The sequence below is a fragment of the Bombina bombina genome, chromosome 1, assembly GCF_027579735.1.
Source record: "Bombina bombina isolate aBomBom1 chromosome 1, aBomBom1.pri, whole genome shotgun sequence".
Classification (NCBI taxonomy): domain Eukaryota; kingdom Metazoa; phylum Chordata; class Amphibia; order Anura; family Bombinatoridae; genus Bombina; species Bombina bombina.
In genome coordinates, this window is record NC_069499.1 from 1,362,287,607 (window position 1) to 1,362,309,176 (window position 21,570).

The window sequence follows — 21,570 nt, forward strand, 5'->3', positions numbered from 1 at the left end:
TCTACAAAACATTTATGCAAAGAAAAAAATGAGTGTATAATGTCCCCTTAAGGCTTTGGCTGCTGCATCTGAATTGACCACTACCACCCCCCCCCCCCCCCCCCCCCGGTTAAGGAGAGTGTTTTTTGTTACATCTAAAAAGAGGTTATTAATGAAAACAGGATGTTCCTGTGCTGGACAAATATACACTGCTTGTTAGTTTTAAAAATAACAATATGTAGTTTTTAACTTAACTTTCATAAAATCAATCTCTCTATATATAGACAGATTACATATATATATATATATATATATATATATATATAATGCAAGTTTTTTATAGGTTATATTTGTTGCAAATATTTTATTTACAAAAACAATAATTACAGCAATAATATTAACTGTAATAATAATCATAGAATACATTAATTAGTTCAGCTAGTCCCATGTGACCTGTTCGGCTGGCAGCTTGAGTCAGCTGTGCCAACAACATGTGGTTGGTCAGTTGCCGAGAGTGTGTACGAAGGTTACTCAGATGATATAAGGAGGCAGAGCTGATCTGACAGACAGGATGTGAGGGGATCACATGCTCCAGCTAATGACACGAGGATGGAACTCATCACCAATAATCTGCACAGCATAACTGGTTCATAAGCAGCAGCTACATTCAGGCTATTGTTTATAGCGACCGGAGGACCAAGTCACTGCACCAGGTATATACACACACTGCAGATCAGTGATACTTAAAGGGACACTGAATCCAATTTTTTTAATTTGCGATTCAGATAGAGCATACAATTTTAAGCAACTTTCTAATTTACTCCTATTATCAAATTTTCTTCATTCTCTTGGTATCGTTATTTGAAAAGCAAGAATGTAAGTTTAGATGCCGGCCCATTTTTGGTGAACAACCTGGGTTGTTCTTGCTGATTGGTGGATACATTTACCCACCAATAAACAAGTGTTGTCCAGCGTCTGAACCAAAAATTGTCTGGCTCCTTAGCTTAGATGTCTTTTTCAAATAAAGACATCAAGAGAACTAAGTAAAATAGATAATAGGAGTGAATAAGAAATTTGCTTAAAAATGCATGCGCTATCTGAATCACAAAATAAAAAATGTGGGTTCAGTGTCCCTTTAAAACGCTGTAAAGTTGCAATACACTGAACAAGACACAGCCGGGAAATGGCAGCGAAGAACAGCATACACATGTAATTAGTTAATCAGCTGTGTCCTTCTCTGGAGTTGCAATGTGCTCCTGATTTCAGCTAGGGTTTATCCTCTCTACAGGTGCTAAAAAAGTAAGCAAGAGAACTAAAGCAAAAGTAACATTCTCTGAAAAAATATAGCATGTTCTTTTTACATTAGCACGCCCCTTTAAATGTGCTACTATGAACTTTTGTCAGCTGCTTAATCCCTTGCACATGCTTCACAACAGGTCATTCTTGCCCGCATTACTCACAGAAGGTGGATGCAAACAACCTGTCATTGTCTTCAGGGGCTGCTCTGCCACTGCTGAATGCATCAACCTAGTTGTTCAAAGGTCAGCAGTCTAAAAGGGACAGTAAAAAAATTAAACTTGAACAATTTGATTCAGGTAGAGCATGCAAATGTAAACATATTTGCAATTTAGTTCTATAAGGAAATTTGCTTTGTTCTCCAAGTATCCTTTTTTGAATAGCATACCTAGGAAGGTTCTGGAGCATTAATAAAGTGCCTGCAGTTTGGCTGAGGTGGAAGAGGCTACTGTCTCCCCTTATTTAACCTTAAATGAAATGTAACCCTTTATTTAAAAAGGGAATAAGCCACTTCTAAAAATAGGATGTAGGTGATCACTGTTAAAAATGGGGATTAAAAACATGTCCCACTGAAAACCAGGAATACATAGCCCCCATAAACCCTTTAATTTGATTAAAACAACTCCCTTTTTTAAGGCAGGAAGGGAATTCACATATTATGAATGAGGATTCACATGCCAATCTAATTTGAAGCTGATCACCATGGTAAATGTGAGAACTTGCCCGATCTAGGCACAAGGGAGGTGTTTGCTTACCGTGAAGAGTTTTTTTTTGTTGTTATTTCCCTGCTATGTCTGATAAGCCACACTAGAGAGCAGAAGACCTCATTTTGGAAAGATGTGAGCCCTATATTTCCAATTTGGGGTCATACCTCTGTCATAAGCAGTTGATTGCCACAAAAATGGCAATCACCTAACCAACAAACTTACTGTATGGTGGGGTATAAAGACTTTAAACTGCAACCCTTAAAAGGCAGAATAGAATACACACATATATAAAATACACCTCATATAAAAACAGAATTTATGCTTACCTGATAAATTACTTTCTCCAACGGTGTGTCCGGTCCACGGCGTCATCCTTACTTGTGGGATATTCTCTACCCCAACAGGAAATGGCAAAGAGTCCCAGCAAAGCTGGTCACATGATCCCTCCTAGGCTCCGCCCACCCCAGTCATTCGACCGACGGACAGGAGGAAATATATATATAGGAGAAACCATATGATACCGTGGTGACTGTAGTTAGAGAAAATAATTCATCAGACCTGATTAAAAAACCAGGGCGGGCCGTGGACCGGACACACCGTTGGAGAAAGTAATTTATCAGGTAAGCATAAATTCTGTTTTCTCCAACATTGGTGTGTCCGGTCCACGGCGTCATCCTTACTTGTGGGAACCAATACCAAAGCTTTAGGACACGGATGAAGGGAGGGAGCAAATCAGGTCACCTAAATGGAAGGCACCACGGCTTGCAAAACCTTTCTCCCAAAAATAGCCTCCGAAGAAGCAAAAGTATCAAATTTGTAAAATTTGGCAAAAGTGTGCAGTGAAGACCAAGTCGCTGCCTTACATATCTGGTCAACAGAAGCCTCGTTCTTGAAGGCCCATGTGGAAGCCACAGCCCTAGTGGAGTGAGCTGTGATTCTTTCAGGAGGCTGCCGTCCGGCAGTCTAATAAGCCAATCGGATAATGCTTTTAAGCCAAAAGGAAAGAGAGGTAGAAGTCGCTTTTTGACCTCTCCTTTTACCAGAATAAACAACAAACAAGGAAGATGTTTGTCTGAAATCTTTAGTAGCCTCTAAATAGAATTTTAGAGCACGGACTACGTCCAAATTGTGTAACAAACGTTCCTTCTTTGAAACTGGATTCGGACACAAAGAAGGTACAACTATCTCCTGGTTAATATTTTTGTTGGAAACAACTTTCGGAAGAAAACCAGGCTTAGTACGCAAAACCACCTTATCTGCATGGAACACCAGATAGGGCGGAGAACACTGCAGAGCAGATAACTCTGAAACTCTTCTAGCAGAAGAAATTGCAACCAAAAACAAAACTTTCCAAGATAATAACTTAATATCTACGGAATGTAAGGGTTCAAACGGAACCCCTTGAAGAACTGAAAGAACTAGATTTAGACTCCAGGGAGGAGTCAAAGGTCTGTAAACAGGCTTGATCCTAACCAGAGCCTGAACAAATGCTTGAACATCTGGCACAGCTGCCAGTCTTTTGTGAAGTAAAACAGATAAAGCAGAGATCTGTCCCTTCAGAGAACTTGCAGATAATCCTTTCTCCAAACCTTCTTGTAGAAAGGATAGAATCTTAGGAATTTTTATCTTGTTCCATGGGAATCCTTTAGATTCACACCAACAGATATATTTTTTCCATATTTTATGGTAAATTTTTCTAGTTACAGGCTTTCTAGCCTGAATCAGAGTATCTATTACAGAATCTGAAAACCCACGCTTTGATAAAATCAAGCGTTCAATCTCCAAGCCGTCAGTTGGAGGGAAACCAGATTCGGATGTTCGAATGGACCCTGAACAAGAAGGTCCTGTCTCAAAGGTAGCTTCCATGGTGGAGCCGATGACATATTCACCAGGTCTGCATACCAAGTCCTGCGTGGCCACGCAGGAGCTATCAAGATCACCGAGGCCCTCTCCTGATTGATCCTGGCTACCAGCCTGGGGATGAGAGGAAACGGTGGGAATACATAAGCTAGGTTGAAGGTCCAAGGTGCTACTAGTGCATCTACTAGGGTCGCCTTGGGATCCCTGGATCTGGACCCGTAGCAAGGAACCTTGAAGTTCTGACGAGACGCCATCAGATCCATGTCTGGAATGCCCCATAATTGAGTTATTTGGGCAAAGATTTCCGGATGGAGTTCCCACTCCCCCGGATGGAAAGTCTGACGACTCAGAAAATCCGCTTCCCAATTTTCCACTCCTGGGATGTGGATCGCAGACAAGTGGCAGGAGTGATCCTCCGCCCATTGAATTATCTTGGTCACTTCTTTCATCGCTAGGGAAGTCCTTGTTCCCCCCTGATGATTGATATATGCAACGGTCGTCATGTTGTCTGACTGAAACCTTATGAATTTGGCCTTTGCTAGTTGAGGCCAAGCTCTGAGAGCATTGAATATCGCTCTCAGTTCCAGAATGTTTATCGGGAGAAGAGACTCTTCCCGAGACCATAGACCCTGAGCTTTCAGGGATTCCCAGACCGCGCCCCAGCCCACTAGGCTGGCGTCGGTCGTGACAATGACCCACTCTGGTCTGCGGAAGCTCATTCCCTGTGACAGATTGTCCAGGGTCAGCCACCAACGGAGTGAATCTCTGGTCTTTTGATCTACTTGAATCGTCGGAGACAAGTCTGTATAATCCCCATTCCACTGTCTGAGCATGCACAGTTGTAATGGTCTTAGATGAATTCGTGCAAAAGGAACTATGTCCATTGTTGCAACCATCAATCCTATTACTTCCATGCACTGCGCTATGGAAGGACGAGGAACAGAATGAAGTACTTGACAAGAGCTTAGAAGTTTTGATTTTCTGACCTCTGTCAGAAAAATCCTCATTTCTAAGGAATCTATTATTGTTCCCAAGAAGGGAACTCTTGTTGACGGGGACAGAGAACTTTTTTCTTTGTTCACCTTCCATCCGTGAGATCTGAGAAAGGCTAGGACGATGTCCGTATGAGCCTTTGCTTTTGACAGGGACGACGCTTGAATCAGGATGTCGTCCAAGTAAGGTACTACTGCAATGCCCCTTGGTCTTAGAACCGCTAGAAGGGACCCTAGTACCTTTGTGAAAATCCTTGGAGTAGGCTAATCCAAATGGAAGTGCCACAAACTGGTAATGCTTGTCCAGAAAAGCGAACCTTAGGAACTGATGATGTTCCTTGTGGATAGGAATATGTAGGTACGCATCCTTTAAATCCACGGTAGTCATAAATTGATTTTCCTGGATAGTAGGTAGGATCGTTCGAATAGTTTCCATTTTGAACGATGGTACCCTGAGAAATTTGTTTAGGATCTTTAGATCCAAAATTGGTCTGAATGTTCCCTCTTTTTTGGGAACTATGAACAGATTGGAATAAAATCCCATTCCTTGTTCTCTTATTGGAACTGGATGTATCACTCCCATCTTTAACAGGTCTTCTACACAATGTAAGAATGCCGGTCTCTTTATTTGGTTTGAAGATAATTGAGACCTGTGGAACCTTCCCCTTGGGGGTAGTTCCTTGAATTCCAGGAGATAACCTTGAGAATCTATTTCTAGCACCCAAGGATCCTGAACATCTCTTGCCCAAGCCTGAGCAAAGAGAGAAAGTCTGCCCCCCACTAGATCCGGTCCCGGATCGGGGGCTATCCCTTCATGCTGTTTTGGTAGCAGTGGTAGGCTTCTTGGCCTGCTTACCCTTGTTCCAGCCTTGCATTGGTTTCCAGGCTGGTTTGGGTTGTGAAGTATTACCCTCTTGCTTAGAGGATACAGAATTAGAGACTGGTCCGTTTCTGCGAAAGGGACGAAAATTAGGCTTATTATTAGCCTTAAAAGACCTATCCTGTGGGAGGGCGTGGCCCTTTCCCCCAGTGATGTCTGAAATAATCTCTTTCAAATCAGGTCCAAATAATGTTTTACCTTTGAAAGGAATGTTAAGCAATTTTGTCTTGGAAGACACATCCGCTGACCAAGACTTTAGCCAAAGCACTCTGCGCGCCACGACAGCAAACCCTGAATTTTTCGCCGCTAATCTAGCTAATTGCAAAGCGGCATCTAAAACAAAAGAGTTAGCCAATTTAAGTGCTTGAACTCTGTCCATAACCTCCTCATATGAAGATTCTTTACTGAGCGATTTTTCTAGTTCCTCGAACCAGAAACACGCTGCCGTAGTGACAGGAACAATGCATGAAATTGGTTGTAGAAGGTAACCTTGCTGTACAAAAATCTTTTTAAGCAAACCCTCTAATTTCTTATCCATAGGATCTTTGAAAGCACAACTATCTTCGATAGGAATAGTAGTGCGTTTGTTTAGAGTAGAAACCGCCCCCTCGACCTTGGGGACTGTCTGCCATAAGTCCTTTCTGGGGTCGACTATAGGAAATAATTTCTTAAATATAGGGGGGGGAACAAAAGGTATGCCGGGCCTTTCCCACTCTTTATTTACTATGTCCGCCACCCGCTTGGGTATAGGAAAAGCGTCGGGGGCACCGGAACCTCTAGGAACTTGTCCATCTTACATAATTTCTCTGGAATGACCAAATTGTCACAATCATCCAGAGTAGATAACACCTCCTTAAGCAGTGCGCGGAGATGTTCTAATTTAAATTTAAATGTCACAACATCAGGTTCAGCTTGATGAGAAATTTTTCCTGAATCTGAAATTTCTCCATCAGACAAAACCTCCCTCATGGCCCCTTGAGATTGGTGTGAGGGTATGTCAGAACAGTTATCATCAGCGTCCTCTTGCTCTTCAGTGTTTAAAACAGAGCAATCGCGCTTTCTCTGATAAGTAGGCATTTTGGATAAAAGATTTGCTATGGAGTTATCCATTACAGCCGTTAATTGTTGCATGGTAATAAGTATTGGCGCACTAGATGTACTAGGGGCCTCCTGTGTGGGCATAACTGGTGTAGACACAGTAGGGGATGATGTAGTATCATGTTTACTCCCCTCATTTGAGGAATCATCTTGGGCAATATCATTATCTGTTGCATTACTGTCCTTACTTTGTTTGGACACTATGGCACAATTATCACATAAATTTAAATGGGGAGACACATTGGCTTTCATACATATAGAACATAGCTTATCTGATGGTACAGACATGTTAAACAGGCTTAAACTTGTCAACAAAGCACAAAAAACGTTTTAAAATAAAACCGTTACTGTCACTTTAAATTTCAGACTGAAAACACTTTATTACTGAATATGTGAAAAAGTATGAAGGAATTGTTCAAAATTCACCAAAATTTCACCACAGTGTCTTAAAGCATTAAAAGTATTGCACACCAAATTTCAGAGCTTTAACCCTTAAATTAACGGAACCGGAGCCGTTTTTACATTTAACCCCTATACAGTCCCAGAATGAGGCTCTGTCTATAACTAGAAAGGCCCCCATCTGAAAAAGGTGTCCAAGACAGTGCCTGCCGTTTTTCTAAACATTCCCCAAGATTATAATACCAATAATTAGTTAGAATCTGCATAATATGCCTAGTAAAGCAATTGTTTTAGCCCAGAAAAATGTCTACCAGTTTTTAAGCCCTTTATTCTTTTATGTTTAACTAAGAAAATGGCTTACCGGTCCCCATGAGGGGAAATGACAGCCTTCCAGCATTACATGGTCTTGTTAGAAATATGGCTAGTCATACCTTAAGCAGAAAAGACTGCTAACTGTTTCCCCCAACTGAAGTTACTTCATCTCAACAGTCCTGTGTGGAAACAGCAATCGATTTTAGTTACTGTGCTAAAATCATCTTCCTCTTACAAACAGAAATCTTCATCCTTTTCTGTTTCAGAGTAAATAGTACATACCAGCACTATTTTAAAATAACAAACACTTGATAGAAGAATAAAAACTACATTTAAACACCAAAAAACTCTTAACCATCTCCGTGGAGATGTTGCCTGTGCAACGGCAAAGAGAATGACTGGGGTGGGCGGAGCCTAGGAGGGATCATGTGACCAGCTTTGCTGGGACTCTTTGCCATTTCCTGTTGGAGAAGAGAATATCCCACAAGTAAGGATGACGCCGTGAACCGGACACACCAATGTTGGAGAAAGAGGGGATTTCACTTGTTCAAACTAGTGGGTCATATGTTCAGGTGGCTATCTGGTCTTTACTGCGGCAACTACAATCTTAGAACACCTTATTTTAAAAATGCCAATGTTTTCCTTCTAATTTTCTATTACCAATTTATATCAAATAATAAAAAGGTATAGAATCCTAAATTTTGGTATTTTGGAAGGTGAACTGATGAAAAACATGGGCCCAAAAACCTGTGTGTTTAAATTATTTAGGAAATACCAACTACCACGTATCGAAAGAAAATGATACAAACTTTTAAAAACTTTACCTAAAAATTGTATTAAATCATCTAATCTATGTTGCCAAATACAATTTAGTGCACACAAACATGTTTGAAATAAAAGGGATGTTTGAAATAAAAGGGATATTTAACACATTATTATATATATATATATATATATATATATATATATATATATATATATATATATATATATATATATATATATATATATATATATATATATATATATATATATATATAAATTAAGTAGAATTAAAGGAAGATTGACTTAAGTTTATTAAAGGTTATTAATCCAGGCATTGCTAAACGGTTGCATTCATATGACGTGCGTAAAACAAAAAACCTAATGCAGCTGGGAGCAGCAATAACTGAATGAGTTTGTTATGAGGGATGGGTGTAGGTGAAAAAATGGTTAAGACCGGGGGTAGCAAGTGCTGGCAGGGATAGCCGGCATGTCCCCAAGGAATAAGACAGTGACTTCTTAGAAGCAGGAAAAGGAAATCTCTCCTGTCACCATTCATAGCAAGTATGTAGGCTCTCGGGGAACTTCCCACAGAAGGTCTCAATTTCACATTGTGTCAGAGTCCAAACAATGAAGAATTCAACAGCGGGCAGCATTGTGAGCTGGGTATCCAGTGCTCAGTGCACCAGGCAGAGGATCTGTTAAATTCTCTAACCACCTGCTACTGTATGTGGGGCGAGAGAATGCAAGCAGCAATGCTGTTAATTTAAAGTGCTTGTTGGAAATGCAAACACTTCTATAACACACACACTACAAGTCAAAGGAAATATAAACACTTAGGGAGGAAGCAAGACATGGGGAACAGGACACTGTTTAGACATCCATCCCCCTTTGCTTCCTCTATGGAACATATATATACAGCCAACAAAATGATTTAAAAAAAAAAAAACACAACAAAAAACACTTTTAATCCACTGCTGACCAGTAAGATGAGATCAACAGCAAAACGGGTTAAAAGGGACAGTTCACCGAAAATTTGTCTCCCCTTTAAATTGTTCACAACGATCCATTATACCTGCTGGCGTTATTACAAGTAGCTCCTTTACCCCTATTTTGGCATTTAAAGTAGCAGGTAGTATCCCCACCTAAGTCTCAGCTATTGAATAGCCTAAGTAAACACAGCCATCAGAATAAATTAAATTCACAGTGTGGGATGCAAATAAAATAATATTTTTACATTGTTCTCTAAGTATTGAGCTTTGGTTTTCCAGACAAATAAGATAAGGAAGCAAGTGTGTGTTCACAAAGTGATAAAATAATGAGATATGATATTACCTGAAGCTCAACCCATTGTAATAGCTGTGGTTTAAAAACACAAAACCAGCTACTTCATAAACACAAACCTGAAAATACAATTTCTCATACATTTTATACTCTTCAGCTGGTATAACAAGTCATTGAAAATACATTAATATAAAAACAATTTTACAGTATACTGTCCCTTTAACATAGCTTTAAACAAAACACATACTATACCTATGAAAAAAACTTGTCTCCTCAGTAAACACTACCAGGCAAACAGAATACCAGTTTCCAACAGTCAGTTTAGTAATAAAGAACATATAAATGAGAGGCTAGATCCCAATCTTATCACAACCCATTGCAAGAGAAGAGGGAAATGCCAACATCTCTGATGCAAACAATTAAGACTCAAGAGGGGTCAAAATCATATGTGTGAGGGGGGGGGGGGGAGGGTATAAAAACTATCCATTGACTGCCCCCTTACCTGCTCCTGGTACTCATGCATGGTATGCTGTCACTCACTTTCATTGTGCAGGTAAATTGAAGAGGAACGAAAGGTAGGTGGAGCATAGTAATGCGTTTGGTTATTGTGTGTCCAAGTGCAGCAGCAAAGGTTACAGGAGTGGCTCTGCGCCCGCTACTTTTTTCCTAGAAGATGCCAAAGCTGAAAACGTATTTTACTGTGCACCAATAGCCATTTTAGAAACAATGGTATGCTGGTTCTAATAAAGGATTATTTTTTTTTTTTAATAGTATTGTTTTGCTTGCTCATAAAAAACAAACAAAAACAAACAGCATTTAAACAGAATTTAATATCATCAGTTCAACAAAAATTTAGGGCAGACAAAAGCAGGATATAATACATATGTCAAATGATGCAAGATTATAATTTACATCAGGGGAGCCCTGACATAACAGTAATAATAGTCCTTAAAACAAAACCAAGTTTAAATTAGTGAATTCACCCCTTCGTTACAGGGAATTTCAGAGAAAAAACACTTTCCCAAAGTACCAGAGAATTTTTTTAGCATTTTTTGCCATCACTCTGTTAAAACAGAAATATAGCTAGATATTTATTCACAGGATTAAAAAGAATATATTGTAAACATAGCGACAAAAATATATATATATATATATATATATATATATATACACATATATACATATACACACACACACACACACACACACACTCAAAAGGTGAAACTCTAAAAGTTCATTTATTTCACTAATGCAACTTAAAAGGTGAAACTAATATATGAGATAGACTCATTACATGCAAAGCAAAATAGTTCAATCTGTGATTTGTCATAATTGTGGTGATTATGGCTTACAGCTCATGAAAACCCCAAATCCACAATCTCAGAAAATTAGAATATTGTGAAAAGGTGCAATATTCTAGGCTCCCACTCTAATCAGCTAATTAAGCCATAACACCTGCAAAGGGTTCCTGAGCCTTTAAATGGTCTCTCAGTCTGGTTCAGTAGGAATCACAATCATGGGAAAGACTGCTGACCTGACAGTTGTGCAGAAAACCATCATTGACACCCTCCATAAGGAGGGAAAGCCTCAAAAAGTAATTCTAAAAGAAGTTGGATGTTCCCAAAGTGTTGTATCAAAGCACATTAATAGAAAGTTATGTGGAAGGGAAAAGTGTGGAAGAAAAAGATGCACAAGCAGCAGGGATGACTGCAGCCTGGAGAGGATTGTCAGGAAAAGTGTTGGGGACTTTCACAAGGAGTGGACTGAGGCTGGAGTCAGTGCATCAAGAGCCACTACACACAGACGGATCCTGAACATGGGCTTCAAATGTCATATTCCTCTTGTCAAGCCACTCCTGAACAACAAACAACGTCAGAAGCGTCTTACCTGGGCTAAAGAAAAACAGACCTGGTCTGTTGCTCAGTGGTCCAAAGTCCTCTTTTCTGATGAGAGCAAATTTTGCATCTCATTTGGAAACCAAGGACCCAGAGCATGGAGGAGGAATGGAGAGGCACACACTGCAAGATGCTTGAAGTCCAGTGTGAAGTTTCCACAGTCTGTGTTGATTTGGGGAGCCATGTCATCTGCTGGTGTTTGTTCACTGGGCTTCATTAAGTCCAAGGTCAACGCAGCCGTCTACCAGGAGATTTTGGAGCACTTCATGCTTCCTTCCGCAGACGAGCTCTATGGGGATGCTGACTTCATTTTCCAGCAGGACTTGGCACCTGCCCACACTGCCAAATGCAATAAAACCTGGTTCAATGACCGTGGGATTACTGTGCTTGATTGGCCAACAAACTCGCCTGACCTGAACCCCATAGAGAATCTATGGGGCATTGCCAAGAGAAAGATGAGACATGAGACCGAACAGAGAAGAGCTGAAGGCCGCTATTGAAGTATCCTGGTCTTCCATAACACCTCAGCAGTGCCACAGGCTGATAGCTTCCATGCCACGCCGCACTGAGGCAGTAATTGCTGCAAAAGGGGCCCAAACCAAGTACTGAGTACATACAGTATGCATGCTTATACTTTTCGAGGTCCGATATTGTTCTATGTACAATCCTTGTTTTACTGATTGCATGTAATATTCTAATTTTCTGAGATTGTGGATTTGGGGTTTTCATGAGCTGTAAGCCATAATCACCACAATTATGACAAATCACGGCTTGAACTATCTTGCTTTGCATGTAATGAGTCTATCTCATATACTAGTTTCACCTTTTAAGTTGTATTAGTGAAATAAATGAACTTTTGCACGATATTCTAATTTTTCGAGTTTCACCTGTATATCTCTCCCAATTATCACAATCCATAAAAACATGTAGCTTTCTAACTGTAGATTTTTTTTTCTCCAAATTTGTTAATTGGTCTCCTCTAATGCAGCTAAGACCAAACATAATATATACTTACTTTTATTTATCATTTTAAGGTCATTAAATTTCTTTTGGTATAGCAGAACTGCCCAAAAACTCAAAACTGACCCCCAAGACTATATATATATTTTTTAAGTAGACAAGCCAAGGTATCTAGGCCCATTTTGGTGTATTCCATGCTACCATCATAAAAAATAAAAAAACAAAATATAAAAGGGACATGAAATCCAATTTAAAATGTTCAATGTACTTCTATTATCTAATTTTTTTAGTTTTCTTGGCATCTTTTGTTTATTTGTGAGAAACCGTGCCAGACCGTGCCGGTGTCATGTGACATGCCAAGCTATTGCCATGTGCTGTTTTAGATGTGCACTGTGCAGCACTGAATGCTAAGCCCTAACTCGGCATACAGCCATTCCCACTGCATCAGAAAAGGTCCTGCTGGGGTTACCACTGTTACCAGGTAACTGCTCTGATAGTGGGGATTGTTTCTGGGTAGGGCTGACATGCAGCAGAAAGCTGGAGCGGCAGGAACGTGAGAATTTGAGCATCTGTGCAGTTGCACACACTGCTCTCTTGAGGCTGTGTGACTTGTCTCACTGTATCCATGCAGCCTTGGGCAGACAACATCCAGTCTACTGGTCCCCTTAGCCCTGCTATTTCTGCTGTGGCCCTAAGATCAACTAACTGAAGTGTGTTAGGGGAACAGTGCTTTGTAGAAAGGTGACAGTGAGAAGAATAAGTGAGTGCACACATGCCCCTCCCCATGCAGCATTGTCTAGTACAGGGTGAGAGGGGACTTGTTCCTAGCAAAGAAGGGACATGTGCTGCTGTGGCTGATGTATAGTGCCATGCTGATACTTCACACATTAAATGTAAGGTTTATTTTTATAGTTTTTGTTTTCTCTCTCAGAGTTTACAGCTTCCCATAGTAGTTCTGCTGTTCCAGTCAGTAAACTTATATTTGTCTGCACCTCCATGCTTCCTCCTCAGTCTTTACCTTGCTTTGCTCCTGTTGGCTGCCCTAAATCTCTTTAACCAGCTAACCTCATACCAGAATCACATTCAAAAGCATATTAAATGAATCCATAGTAGAGGAATTTATATATTTATTTACTTATTAGCACTGCTTAGGTCCAGTTTCACATATTGCAATTTATTTCATTTAAAAAAAAATTAGCCCAGCAGTGGATGATTCACTGCTGGGCTAATATTTTTTTCTTTATAAAATAAATTGATTTAGTTGTTTTGTGGGATGTTGGGGTGGACAGCGAAATTGCATGGGGTGGGGGGGGGCCAAGAACATTTTTGCCCAGGGTCCAGTCAATATTAAAGACGGCCCTGAATCCAGCTCCGAAAAGCAGTTAACACCACAAGCTAACAAAGCACCCGAATGCACATACCTATTTATTTTTATTTTCTGTAGTGTAGGGTAGAGCTTGACATCCAGGAACAATTCTACCCCTGGCTCCTAAGTTTTTTGGTCATTCTTCATATATCTATATACAAATACCACTGACTGGCTCATAAAAATGTGCGACTCCTAAATATTCTGAATCATAAACGTTAAACTGATTTGTAGACCCCTCGTGTAGGGATCCCTCCCACCTCCCTGATACCCCTCAAACAGCTCTCTAATCCTACCCCCTCTGTTCCCCACCATATTTGTTAGTGCATTTTTTTTTATATTTTTACTATTTATTATATTGTTTCCCTGGAGTGTAGGGATCACCACCCACTACCAAACGATGAGCCTTTTTTCTGTAGAGTAGGGAACCACCTTCCCCTGCCAACCAATCATATTTTTTCTGTAGTGTAGGGACCCATCCCTCCCTCTCCCTGACAAATCATTTGCTGTAGTGTAGGGACCTGCCACTCCCTCCAAAGATAGGCAGACTTAATGATAAATTTATATTCCTTATCTTTCAATCACTTGAAACATTAGTCACTGTGTATATAGCAGGCACAATAATTGCTGGTAGAAGTGGCAAAAGTTACATACACTTATCAAAATGCTGATGGCACAAGACCCACAACATATCTTTAAAAGCAACCATTATATGCCAACAATCAGCCATGCTTTAAAGCAGTGTTTCACAACTCTAGACCTCAGGAACCTTATCAGGCCATATATTCATTATAACTTAAATTGATGGTAAAATTCAGACTTTAAGAACGTTGCAATACAAATATATTAGTTTGCAAGTAAAACTACATATTTTTTTTTAAGTGTATATATATATATATTTTATAATAAAAGGTATATAATCCTAATTGGTATTGTCTGTCCCTCCGCGCGCCCCCCCCCCCTTTCATTTCATCTTTTGGCTGGGATGTATAGAGCAGTCCCACCCACTCTCTACATAGGCTTTTTTTTTTTTCTGAAATTGTGAGCTTTTCAGTTCCTGTTAGAAATGGAAGTGCAGAACACTGTTAAATCCAGCACAACTATTGGCTGCACACTCTAGTGACTTATGTATAACTGACCCTAATTGGCCACAGCAGAGAAGGTAACACAAGTTACAACATGGCAGCTCCCAGTGTTTTATAGACACTAAAACGTTACACTTATTTTATCACTTTTTAAACAACTAATGAAACTTTAAAAAATACATCTACAGGTTAGTCATGGAGTACTCTTTTCTTTGAATGCATCATTCTATCTAGCTTGTATTTAGTGTTTAATGTCCCTTTAAAGTTTGCCATCACTTGAACTAGAGCACAGGTGAAATAATCAGCTGATCAGTAACCATGGTTACTAACCTGCTCTCACCCATCAGCTGATTATTGTACCTGTGCTCTAGTTAAGATATAAGGGTCCTTAGGACTGGAGTTGAGAAACACTGCTTTAAAGTGTAAAAGATGAATAAGACACATTTTTAAATACAAATTTAAGTTAAAAAGAGAGTAAATTTTTTTAAAAAGTGTTAAGGCTGTGACACACTGCAAGCGATGCGGCGCGAGGCGATACAGCTGCTTCGCACCGCGTTGCATCGCTTCTAAAGTTCAATTATTTCAGCTACGCGACCTGACGCAGCAGAGTGCTCAGAGATGAAAAGGCAGGACACACTGAGCGCGCACAGCTGCATCTACACGCTGTACACCGCTCCGCTTGCAGTGTGTCACAGCCTTTAGAGTGATAAATAACAACCAAGAACATAAAATTAGTATAAACTATAGATATAACCTGCTGTACATGAGGGAAATACAAGAAGCTCAATTGTATTTTTTAAAGGTACATAAAAGTGCAAATAGAAAATGCTGTAATATGAACATTTTATTATTTCATTGTTGCTTGCATATAACTGTGTGTTTAACCCCTGCAAAGGGATTAAATACATGGTTAATGTCAGCTGCAGAGCAGCAATGTGCTACTGGGAGCTAGCTGAACACATCTGGTAAGCCATTGACAAGACAAATGTGCATAGCCAACAATCATCAGCTAACTCCAAGTAGTGCATTGCTGCTGATCTTTTCAACAAAGAACGCAAAAAGAACAAAGAAAAGTTGATAACAGGAGTGAATTTAAAAGTGTCTTAAAGGGACCCTAAACACCATCTGTTTTAATGTAATTATATTTTTTTTTTAATCTATTTTGCTTTGTTTTATATATTATTTCTTTCTTTATTTCTTTATTTAGCATCTGCACATTTTTTTTTTTTTTTTCAATAATACCCCTAAACCACCGCCTACTGAATGCAGTGCTGGCTGACATGTTGTAACGCACGTTCTATGCGATAGTCAATGCACACTCCCTTCTTCACTTGCATGCGCATACCAAGTAAAGGGACTTTAAACACTTGCCATTAGGTTATTTTGTTTTTTTTATTCATAATGTTTCTTTTGTTTTTTTTAAATGCAATTTGCTATTTATTTTTATTATTTGTTTACTTTTTTTACATTTATTTCACTTTCTGACCGCTCCGTGCAGACATGGCAGAAAGTTATGTGTAGACAAACCTCCCAGAAGTCTCTGCTTTGCTGTGAGCGCGCACGTCTGTAGAGTTGTAGACAGCACACTGAGCACAGCATGACTAAATCTACAGTGATTATCTTAGTGTTTTTCCCTAAATAGTATCATTTGAACTGGCCTCATCTGTAAGCTAATAATTCATTATAATTTTTTAAAAACAAAATGTATTTACCCTATTTTTTAATCTTACTTGTAGTGCGAGTGAAAGAGGGACCGCCCAACACACTGCTCAGGGAGACAGCTGCTGTCTCATAAATATTACCCCTCTGTTTTTTCTATCCAAGCTCCCGGAGTCCCGCCCAGTTTATTGCACATCTTATACAGCTCACGCTCTCTGTGCATCTCAGGTTATGTGACCGCATCAGTGGTTTGTCTATTTAGCAGGCATTCCAAAGATCCTAAAAGATAGTGTAGGGAAGGGGATGCTTTATTTGTTTTGTGTTACGAGTATGTAGAGATCAGCCACAGTGCTCTGTTCTATGTACATCAATTTATAATGTCACATAACCTGAGATGCACAGAGAGCGTGAGCTGTATAAGATGTGCAATAAACTGGGCGGGACTCCGGGAGCTTGGATAGAAAAAACAGAGGGGTAATATTTATGAGACAGCAGCTGGCTCCCTGAGCAGTGTGTTGGGCGGTCCCTCTTTCACTCGCACTACAAGTAAGATTAAAAAATAGGGTAAATACATTTTGTTTTTAAAAAATGATAATGAATTATTAGCTTACAGATGAGGCCAGTTCAAAAGATACTATTTAGGGAAAAACACTAAGATAATCACTGTAGATTTAGTCATGCTGTGCTCAGTGTGCTGTCTACAACTCTACAGACGTGCGCGCTCACAGCAAAGCAGAGACTTCTGGGAGGTTTGTCTACACATAACTTTCTGCCATGTCTGCACGGAGCGGTCAGAAAGTGAAATAAATGTAAAAAAAGAAAAAAAAGTAAACATATAATAAAAATAAATAGCAAATTACATTTAAAAAAACAAAAGAAACATTATGAATAAAAAAAAACAAACAACCTAATGACAAGTGTTTAAAGTCCCTTTAAATATGTATGCTCTATCTAAATCATGAAAGCGTAATTTTGACTTTCATGTCTCTTTAATCCCATTATAATCACTACTCGGCCAGGGGATCATTACTATAAAGCATTTTCAATATATGATGCAGAATATTTTAGTAAAAAGTGAGCCTTGAATGTAAAAAAATATTGTCTTGTAATTTAAAATGTATAACCCTGTTTCCCTTCTTATGTCTCACCTCATCATCATTCTCCACCTTTGGGTTGCTGGCTGTCCTCTTCAGGTTACTGCTTAGGCTTATGCTGGCAGTAGCATCAGACTTGGACCTTTGGTGGGTCCTCTTGGAGGGGGACAAACCAGTGTCTGGAGTTAGGCTTAGAGGTGGGGGCAGTTCTCGCTTCTTATGAGCTGGCTTCAGCTCATCTGAGAGTATAAGCTTACGGAGCTTGGTTCCACGGGAATGGCGCTGAGTGGAAATGTGCATGTCAGAGGAGTAGGCACCCAGAAGCCAGGCACACTGCAATGAAAAATTGATGCTTTGCCGGCAACGGTGAACGACATATGGTTTTATAGCATCCCCAACATCCTCATCCATGTGAATATACATGTTAAGGAGTTGTGGAAGAAAAAAATCCACATCTTCATTTCTAAAGTAGAAGAGCCGGTTGCCGATATATGCCTGGACACCAGGTTCCTTGGAGTTGTACAAGTATGAGATGGCCATAGAGATATCAAAAAGTTTACATTCAAACAAACGCAGCAACCAGGACTGCTTGGCAGAGTTGTTTTTCTGTCGCCTCCTGGCATTCTTCACACTATTGATGTCAATCTGAGATTCATCTTCTTCACAGATTCTGGAGGCTGTAATAGTGGGACCCGATTCCATGCTTGCACCCCCATTTGCCAGTTCACCTGTGTCACTTGAGTCACATCCATCTATTTTATCCAAGCTCTCCACAGATGGGCTATGCATGAGTTTGACCTTTTCCAGAACATCTTGACAAGCTTTCTGAGCTACATCAGGGTCTATCACTAAAGATAACTCCATGACACCCTCTGTGATGACACAGAGTGGGCTCCCGCCATTATTCTGTAAGGGCAAGGCTTGCTCAGAGAGATTAGAGGACAGTGGTTCCACCATGGTGTCTCCCATCTCACTGCTGATTTCACAACTCAAATCTGAAATGAAACAAGTATTACTTAAAAACTGAATAAGAATATAAAAAATTAACTATAATTTATATGTACAAAACACTAATTATTTAGAGGTCTAAACATACTTGTTGACAATAATGGATCAATGAGTATACAGCTTCTGACCTAGAGGACTGCAAATCGGAATTTGAATATTTGTGTTTTTGGGAATGGGCACGTTAACAAGGGGCTCTGGACCAAAAGCCAACAAAGACCAATCAGCAAGTAGCTGTAGCACTTGTAATTCATCTCAACTTACAGGGTGTCAGAAAACAAACTATAAGGGGAAAGATTGTTTTTTTTTTGTATATGCAATAAAGTAAGCCGAGAATTAGAAGTGATACAACTACTTGCTTTTAGAATTTTAGTTTCCCTCATTCTGGTCAAGATAATTTATCTCAAGATATAGTTGGACACCCCTGATCTAATTAAGGAATCAGATTATCGACCATGCAAGAGAAAGAAAAAAAAGAAAAAAAAAAAAACAGTTCTGAAGGATCCTAAATACTTCTTCATCTTTGTAACTTATGCGATAAAACACACTTTTAGTGCATGTCTGAGGCATGAGTCAGCTCTGCGCTCACCACACAAAAAATACAGTAACAGCATAACATAAAGGAACCAAGATAAAAGGGAAGTGAAAGGAGGAGGACCCAGTTTCTCAGTCTTGGAAAGCTGCCTCATCCAAGCACAGCTGCTCTTTTCTGCTGAGCTGGGATTTACACACATTACATTCACCCATCCCAAGGACAGCGTCATGTAAATAAAAGACGCGAACAAGCGTGTGCCTATGCACAATAAGCAAGTGATGACAAAAATGCATAAACCTAATGAGTCATACTGAAAATCTTTAGAAATTCGGTGTATTTATCCATTTAAACCACATCATTTGAAAATATATAAAAGAAAGAAGTAAACTTTTATTATTATGTATCACTAAGGATGCTAAAATGTTCTTTTGTGGCTCAGACAGAGCATAGAGTTTTAAAAAGTTTCCAATTTACTTCTATGATCAAATTTGCTTTGTTCCCATAATATTCTGTGATGAAGAGATACCTAGGTAGGCATCTGGAGCACCACATGGCAGGAAATTGCGCTGCCATCTAGTGCTCTTGCAAATGGATAACATTCTTGCAAAACTGCTGCCATATAGTGGTCCAGAAATATATGCATATGCCATGCCTTTCAACAAAAGATACTAAGAGAATTAAGTAAAATTGACAATAGAAGTAATTTAGAACGTTGTGCAAAATAGCCTGCTCTATCTGAATCATGAAATATGTTTTTTGGGAGTTTCATACCCCTTTAACAACAATGCAAATAAAAGCTACTTGAAAAGAGTAAACATATTCATACATTTATGGCTCCAAAGCTTTCGCACACTACAGCAACACCTTGCAGCCCTCTGTCAGCCAATGGGTTAAAGCATAATTGAAAGCATAAAATGGCTGCAAATGATATTGCTAAATGTTCTGAAGAGATCTAGGAAAATCTCTGACGCAACTGGATGGAAAAGTCTTGGACGGATCCCACTCACACACCTGCCTCTTCCACTTCAGGCCAGCCAGGCTTTGAATATTTAACATTTTATCTTACAGCTGCGAGGTAGGGAGTGAGCAGAGCAGTCGTTTCATCACCAGTGTGTGCACACTGGAAGAGTTCTTGCACAACGCAGTCACTCCTCTAATGTGCAACCACATTAAGCACAAAAAAAGCAAGAGACCATTTACAAGGCAAAGCAGAAAGTATAGATCTTGTAGGGAAGACGCACTTTATTACTGAAAACACTAAGAAGCATAAAGGTCCTGTGTGATCTGCATAATTTGCTTTGTACAATACACTCAAAGCTTGATACATTAAAATGATGGCAAACAGTACATGTTTTAAAACCAGGTGCGGAACCTAAGCAAAGTTTTAGATGGACTTTAATTGATCACTTTTAATAAAGGATGCACTATAACTTACTTTTAATCTAGCCGTGCCATTCTAATACGCTGTGCTCCAGCCGCCCACTTCAAACCTCATATTTTTTAAACTGTTCACCAATAGGTGATCTAGCCACACGTCACTTTTTTTTTTTTTGTAGCTAGAGAGCCAATTGGAGAACAGGTTGAACAGCTAGCTCACAAATAATATGAGTTTTGAAGTGGGCGGCTGGAGCGCAGCGTATTAGAATGGCACGGCTAGATTAAAAAGTATGTTACTGCACATCTTTATTAGAAGTGATCAGTTAAAGTCCCTGAAAAATATGTATAAGATTCCGGACCTGAAGTTTACCATCACTTTAATGGTGCAGACCATGTTTATCTTACACACAGACCAGAGACGTATTCAGAACAACAGAACAATGCATTAGCACTAAGGAGTGTACAGTTACATGGAAAAGTTTGTTTTAGTAACAGTGATATCTGAGCATTCAGCAAACATCACCATGCAGGTATCCAGGTCAGTGACAGGGAATGGAAAACATATTAACCATTTATATACTAAAAGCAGGGATTGAAATATACTGTGACAACACAGGAGACAAATGCATAATGTAGATGCAGTCACCAAAACTAAATTACTAGCCCAGGGTTTGACATTTGTTATCACACTTATGAGCCAGACAATGTTTCTTGTATACAAAATACAATTATACATATAAAATCAAGTAAAATATTCTAGGTGTAGATGCCTGTCTCTAAGGACACGTCAAATCCTAATTAAAGCAACAACTCAAACCCACAGCTGTCAAACAAGCACACTAGACACAAACTAGCTAATTAGTTGCATTATGGACCACAATTTTACAGAAAAATGTTAACCTCTTGATGTAGGGAATCACAAATATGATTATTAGCTTATGTACTGGGTCCTTGCAACACTACTAGAGGGCAACCTCTTGAAGCCAGAGTTCCCACAACACAATTGGCAAGAGGGAGGGTCATGC

General features: G+C 39.5%; 1 protein-coding gene across 3 annotated transcripts in view; it reads right to left on the reverse strand.

Moving 5' to 3' along the window:
- PI4KB (phosphatidylinositol 4-kinase beta) overlaps positions 1 to 21,570 on the reverse strand; it is a 126,259-nt gene that overhangs the window by 99,899 nt on the left and 4,790 nt on the right. For all 3 annotated transcript variants that reach the window (XM_053703845.1, XM_053703827.1, XM_053703836.1), the window contains exon 2: positions 17,683 to 18,623. In XM_053703845.1, the coding sequence (XP_053559820.1) occupies positions 17,683 to 18,597 (915 nt within the window). In that variant the 5' untranslated portion in view covers positions 18,598 to 18,623. The remainder of the gene's footprint in view (positions 1 to 17,682; positions 18,624 to 21,570) is intronic.